Genomic DNA, 6915 nt, shown 5'->3' on the forward strand with positions numbered 1-6915 from the left:
GTTTATATAACATATCCTGATATATTTATTATTTTACACACTCACTCTCTGCATCGTTTATATAATATATCCTGATATATTTATTATTTTACACACTCATTCTCTCTCTGCATCGTTTATATATTTCCTGATATATTTATTATTTTACACACTCACTCTCTCTCTGCATTGTTTATATATTTCTTGATATATTTATGATTTTACACACTCACTCTCTCTCTGCATTGTTTATATATATCCTGATATATTTATTATTTTACACACGCTCTCTCTGCATTGTTTATATATATCCTGATATATTTATTATTTTACACACGCTCTCTCTGCATTGTTTATATATTTCTTGATATATTTATTATTTTACACACTCACTCTCTCTCTGCATTGTTTATATATTTCTTGATATATTTATTATTTTACACACTCACTCTCTCTCTGCATTGTTTATATATTTCTTGATATATTTATTATTTTACACACTCACTCTCTCTGTCTCTCTCTGGATTGTTTATATAATACTTACTGATATACTTATTATTTTATACACTCACTGTCTCTATCTATCTGGAGGTGTTGTGTGTTATTTTACTGATGTTTTTTACTCACTTTTCTCGGGTTATTTTCTAGAATTTTTTCTCCTGTGTTTGCTCTCTCCGTCCGTCCCTTCACGAAATGGCGCCGGCTCCAACCGTCACCTTGGCCCGTACCTGCACCACTTCCGCCGGCTCCTGCCAATCCGCGTCGGCTCCGGCCCGTCAGTCATCCCCGGAACGCCAGCCTCCTGCAAACGTCATTTCCTGCGCCCTTCCCCCCCCCCACCGGCGCCCCTGTCGTTCTTTCCCCTGCCACGGTTTGACACCCGCCCTTCCCTAGCGGCTGTCTGATTGGCTGGCCCTCCCGTCCGTCCGCCCTGACAGCCAATGGACACCCTAGTCACGGCGCGCGTCCTTTTACCCCGCCTCCTTTCCGCGCCTCTCCCACCACCCAACACTCACCCTTAACATCTCCCACCCTTTTCCGCACAGCCTCGTAGTCCATTGGTTGCTTATCACGCCAATCGTCCACCACAATCCAATCAACCGCCACCCCGCCTCCCACCCACCGTTATCCAATCGCCTGATCCACTCTTACGTTTTCATTGGCTGTCACGCGCGTCCGTTTCTTTCTTCCGCCAATCGCAGTCGTTTCCGTTTGTCGAGACGTTCCTCCGGCTTCCCACGACACTTCGTATGACGTCACGAAGCACCGCTCACCTCCCGAACGACCGGCGAATCAGCCGAGCCAATGGTACGTCCATCAAGGTCTTTGTCCCGCCCTTTCCCACTGCCATTGGTTTATCCTTATGCCAATCGGAATGCCGCGCCTCACGGGTGTGAACGATGTTGTCCCGCCCCCTTTTACGGCTATTGGCTGCTCTCCGCGAGATTGGCGTTACTCTGACCAATAGGAATGTGCTGCCCCAAACACAGCGGCCAATGGCGTTCTTCGTTGCCCCGTCAATCAAGTCCTGATCCCGCCCCCGCCTGTCCATCATTCCACGCTGAGCGAATAGACAGAGGCGTCTGTTTGTGACGTCACCGAGAGGTAAGCCTATTGTCTTGCGCCCTCCTCAACCCTTAGTCGCGGCCGCTCTGCCCATCGCACCGGTGCTAGCCCCTTTCTATTTTGGCCACCACCGCCCTCTCCATGGATGCCCGAGCTCCTTGGCCAAGTCATTGCCCCCTCTCAGCTCTGAAGAAGTGTCCAACGGAGGACGCGACACTCTTCCCTTGGTCGTCTGCGCCCGTCATATCCATCTCCAACACCCCCCGCCCCCCCCCCCCCGCCCCCGACGTTCAATGGTGTTACCGTCAAGGAATCCCAGCCCCTACTATCAACATCCTGGGGCTTACCATTGACCAGAAACTGAACGGGGACAGCTCCGGCAACATTCGAAAGGCTCGACACCGTCCACTGACAAAGCAGCACCCCGCCCCATGCTGCCCTGATTGGTACCACACCCACAAACATCCGCTCCCCCCGCCGCTCAGGCACAGCCGCAGCAGTGCGTACCGTCTACAAGACGCTCAGGCGCGGCTGCGGCGGCGCGTACCGTCTACAAGACGCTCAGGCACAGCCGCAGCAGTGCGTACCGTCTACAAGAAGCTCAGGCACGGCCGCGGCGGCGCGTACCGTCTACAAGACGCTCAGGCGCGGCCGCGGCGGCGCGTACCGTCTACAAGACGCTCAGGCGCGGCCGCGGCGGCGCGTACCATCTACAAGACGCTCAGGCACGGCCGCAGCAGTGTGTACCGTCTACAAGACGCTCAGGCGCGGCCGCAGCAGCGCGTACCGCCTGTGGGTAACTCGCCAAAGATCCTCAGGCAGCGCCTTCTGAACCCGGGACCCCCTTCCGTCTGGAAGGACAAGGGGCAGCAGATACATGGGGAACAACCCTCCCCCCAACCCCAGCTCCCTCCCCGTCCCGACGCGGAAATATACCGGTCCGTTCCTTCAGGGGTCAAAATTCCCTCCCTGAGGGGTCTACCCACAGCACGTGGGAGGGCAGCGGTTCCAGAAGGCAGGTCACCCCCACCCCCCCACCACCCCACCAACTTCTCAAAGTGGGGGGCAACTAGAGACAGCGGGGGGGGGGGCAATAAATGCGGCGCCCAGCCAGAGATGCCCAAATGGCACGAAGTGGTGCTCCATAGAGCTGAAAGTTTTTGTTGCATCAAAGAAACATGAGAATGGTCTTTTTGTTGGAAGGGGTTAATTTATTTGAACATGGCAGGGGGACGGAGGTGGGGGCTGGGGGTGGGGGTTTAAGGGATATTCAGGTGGATTCTTTGCGTGAGAACGAAGATGGCACAATGCCCACCCACCCCCATCCCACCTCAACACCCGAGGATGGGCAATGATCAACTGGCTCCCCTGTCCCCCACCCCTACTCCGCTCCTGCCCCGCTCCCTGGCAGGGAGTCACGTGTAGTGAGGGAGCTGGGCCAAGGAGATGGGTGGGGCGGAGGCCCGGACCCCAGGCGGCCTGGCACGGTTCCTAGGGTAGGGGCAGAGGGCGGGCACCCGGTCCCGAGCCTGGTGGGGTCGCCTCGGGGCCTGACTCGCATAGTGGCCCACCTCCTCCCCGTCATCCTCCTCGAGGTCACAGTGTCTCGGGGTCCTGAGGAACGGAGGGAGGGAGGGAGGGAGGTGGAGGGGGGAAGGAGGAGGAGAGAGAGAGACAGGATAATGGAGGGAGACAGAGAGAGAGAGGGGGCAGAGAGAGAGAGACAGAAGGACGGAGAGAGGGAATGGAGGGAGAGAGAGGGTAAAGGATGGGAAGAGAGAGAGATAGGGAATGGAGGGAATGAGAGGATAAAGGAAGGGAAGAGAGAGAGATAGGGAATGGAGGGAGAGAGAGGGTAAAGGAGGGGAAGAGAGAGAGATAGGGAATGGAGGGAGAGAGAGGGTAAAGGAGGGGAAGAGAGAGAGATAGGGAATGGAAGGAGTGAGAGGGAGTGGAGGGGAGTGAGAGGGAGTGGAGGGGAGAGAGAGGGAGAGGGAATGGAGGGAGAGAGTGAATGGAGAGGAAGAGAGAGAGATAGGGAATGGAGGGAGTGAGAGAGGGAGACAGAGAGAGAGAAGGAGACAGAGTAAAGGAAGGAGAGAGAGAGGGGAGAGAGAGAGGGAGAGAAAGAGAGGGGGTAATGGAGGGAGACAGAGCGAATGGCAGGAGAGAGAGAGAGGCAACGAAAGGAGGGAGGGAGAGAGATGGAGCGAGAGAGAGAGAGAGGGGAAATGGAGGGAGAGAAGGGCATTGGGGGAGAGGAATAGATGAATGGAGGGAGAGAGAGAGGGAATGGAGGGAGAGAGGGAATGGAGAGGGAGAGAGAAGGAACGGAGGGAGGGAGAGAAGGAATGGAGGGAGAGAGGAAATGGAGGGCGAGAGAGAGGGAATGGAGGGAGGGAGAGGGAATGGAGGGGGAGAGAGAGAGAGGAGAATGGAGGGAAAGAGAGGCAATGAAGGGACGGAGGGAGAGAGGGACGGAACGAGATGTAGGGGAAATGGATGGAGAGAGAGAATGCATGGAGAGAGAGAGAAGAGGGAATGGAGGGAGGGAGAGGGCGAATGGAGTGAAAGAGAGTGATGGAATGGACAGAGAGAGTGTGGAATGGAGGGAAAGAGAGAGGCAATAGAAGTAGGGAGAGGGATGGAGCGAGAGAGAGGGAATGATGGGAGTGAGAGGGAATGGAGGGAGGGAGAGAGGGAATGGAGGGAGGGAGAGGAGAATGGAGGGAGAGAGAGAAGGAATGGGGAGAGAGTGAGAGGGAGAGAGGGGGGGGGGGGGGGAGAATGGAGGGAGAGAGAGGAAAATGGAAGGAGAGAGAGAGAGGGAATGGAGGGAGGGAGAGGAGAATGGAGGGAGGGAGGGAGGGAGAGAGGGAATGGAGGGATGGAGAGGGAATAGAGGAAGAGAGAGGAGAATAGAGGGAGAAAGAGGAAATGGAGGGAGAGAGAGAGAGAGGAGAATGGAGGGAGAGAGAGAGGGAATGGAGGGAGGGAGAGGTATGGGATGTAAAAATACACAAGGTTTTCAGGGAGTGACAATGGTTAGAGCTCCTTCCCAGTCCCTCACTCCATCCCTCCACCCTCAAACCTCCTCTCCTCCCCTCTGCCCTCTACTCACTCCATCTCACTCCTTCCCCCTCCCTCTCACTCCCTCTTCCCTCTCCATCCCTCCCTCATCTCATTCACTCCTACCCCCTCCCTCCATCCACCCTGCCACTCACTTCCTCACTACCCCCTTCTCCTCCTCTCTCCACTGCCCTCTCACTCTGACTTCCTTTCCTCTCCCCTCCTCCACCCTCTCCTCTTCGTGCCTTCCACACCCAACACTCTCTGCCCTCTCCCTCCAGTTCCCTCTCTGTCCTTCCCCCTCACCCTCCTGTCCCGTCTCCCCCCGTCCCCTCTCCCACCCGCCCCCCTCTCCCTCTTGTCCCCCGTCCCCTCTCCCCGCCGTCCCCTCTCCCCCCGTCCCCTCTCCCTCCCGCCCCTTCTCCCCCCCTCCCCGTCCCCTCCCCCCCCGTTCCCTCTCCCGCCCGTCCCGTCTCCCCGCCCTCCCGTCCCCTCTGCCCCCCCACCGACCCTCTCCCTCCCATCCCCTCTCCCCCTGTCCCCTCCCCCCACCAACCCCGTCCCTCTCTCTCGGTGAGGATCTCCCTCAGGACACTGACCTGAGGCTCTGGGTGTAGAGTTGGACCTGAGGCAGAGTGTACACGAGAGAGCAGAAAGCCATCACTATCAGGACTGAGAACAGGCAGAGGTACAGGGACCCTCCCAGAGCCTTGTAACACACTCCCCTCAAAACATCCTCGTAAAGCTGTCCAAGGGAGGAATGGAGAGGAAGAGGGGGAGAGAGAGAGAGAGAGAAAGTCACCCACAACACATTGATATAGAATTATCTGAGAGAGAGAGAGAGAGAGAGAGATGCAGAGTACGAGAGAGAGATGGACAGAGGGAGGGAGACAGACAGAGAGAGAGAGAGACACACAGAGAGAGAGAGAGAGAGGGTCACCCATAACACATAGGCATAGAGTTTTTTGAGAGAGAGGGAGGGAGAGAGATAGAGGGAGACAGAAAGAGAGAGAGGGAGACACAGAGAGAGAGAGATAGAGAGGGTCACCCATAACACATAGGCATAGAGTTATCTGAGAGAGAGAGAGGGAGGGAGAGAGACAGAGAGAGAGAGAGACACAGAGAGAGAGAGAGAGAGACAGGGTCACCCATAACACATAGGCATAGAGTTTTTTGAGAGAGAGGGAGGGAGAGAGATAGAGGGAGACAGACAGAGAGAGATGGAGACACAGAGAGAGAGATAGAGAGAGGGTCACCCATAACACATAGGCATAGAGTTATCTGAGAGAGAGAGAGGGAGGGAGAGAGACAGAGAGAGTGAGAGACAGAGATAGAGAGAAAGGGGGAGAGAGATAGAGACAGAGAGAGAGTGTCACCCATAACACAGTGACATAGAGCTATCTGAGAGAGAGAGAGAGGCAGAGAGCAAGAGAGAGATGGACAGAGAGAGAGAGATGGTTACCCACAACACATGAACATAGAGTTATCTATGAGAGAGAGAGCTTGAGAGAGAGAGACAGAGAGTGAGAGAGAGATTGAGAGAGACAGAAAGAGCGAGAGAGAGACAGAGAGAGCCACCCAAAACACGTTGACATAGAGCTATCTGAGAGAGAGAGAGAGATAGACAGAGAGAAAGAGAGACAGAGTGAGAGAGAGAGGGAACGAGAGAATGGGCAACAGAGAGAGAGAGATAGAAAGAGAGAGAGCGAGACAGAGAGAGAGAGAAGAGGGGGAAGAGAGAATGGGAGACAGAGAGAGAGAGAGAGAGAGAACAGATTAGCCGTGTCCCACACAGAGCTGGGTACGTACTGTGTGCATCCACCAACAGTGCAGTAACACTGTGAGATGGGAGACCACTCGCTCGGTTCTGCTAAAGGTCAGTTGTGTCGCCTCCAAATGGATCTGAAGAAAATGAGAGAGAGAGTGTGAAAGGGACAGAGAGAGAGAGGGAGACAGAGAGACTGAGGCAGGCAGAGATACACAGAGAGAGAGATGGGGAGAGCATCGGAGAGAGATAGAGAGGCACCGAGAAATTGATGGTGAAAGAGAGACACCAAGATAGACAGAATGAGAGAGACCCAAACAGGGGAGTGTGTGAGAGAAAGAGAGAGACAGAGAGTGGCAGTGAGGGAGCAGGAGAAAGAGAGAGAGAGACAGACAGAGAAATAGGGAGTGAGAGGGACACAGTGAGAGAGAGTACGTGTGTGTGAGAGAAAGAGACAGGGAGAGAAATAAAGAGAGAGAGAGACACAGGGAGAGAGAATGTGTGTGTGAGAGAGACAGAGAGAGAAATGGAGAGAG

General features: G+C 54.8%; 2 protein-coding genes across 4 annotated transcripts in view; one reads left to right on the plus strand and one right to left on the minus strand.

Annotated features, from left to right (window-relative positions):
* The window catches only part of leng8 (leukocyte receptor cluster (LRC) member 8), a 19842-nt gene extending 19123 nt beyond the window's left edge, over nucleotides 1-719 (minus strand). For all 3 annotated transcript variants that reach the window (XM_048621099.1, XM_048621100.1, XM_048621098.1), the window contains exon 1: nucleotides 607-719. The gene's annotated coding sequence lies outside the window, so the exon portion shown is untranslated. The remainder of the gene's footprint in view (nucleotides 1-606) is intronic.
* A 5962-nt stretch (nucleotides 720-6681) lies between these two features.
* The window catches only part of LOC125488127 (putative uncharacterized protein DDB_G0271982), a 472-nt gene continuing 238 nt past the window's right edge, over nucleotides 6682-6915 (plus strand). Inside the window, exon 1 of the mRNA XM_048621001.1 lies at nucleotides 6682-6780. Within this exon, the coding sequence (XP_048476958.1) occupies nucleotides 6682-6780 (99 nt within the window). The remainder of the gene's footprint in view (nucleotides 6781-6915) is intronic.

The sequence above is a fragment of the Rhincodon typus genome, unplaced genomic scaffold, assembly GCF_021869965.1.
Source record: "Rhincodon typus isolate 14 unplaced genomic scaffold, sRhiTyp1.1 hic_rhity00000051, whole genome shotgun sequence".
Classification (NCBI taxonomy): domain Eukaryota; kingdom Metazoa; phylum Chordata; class Chondrichthyes; order Orectolobiformes; family Rhincodontidae; genus Rhincodon; species Rhincodon typus.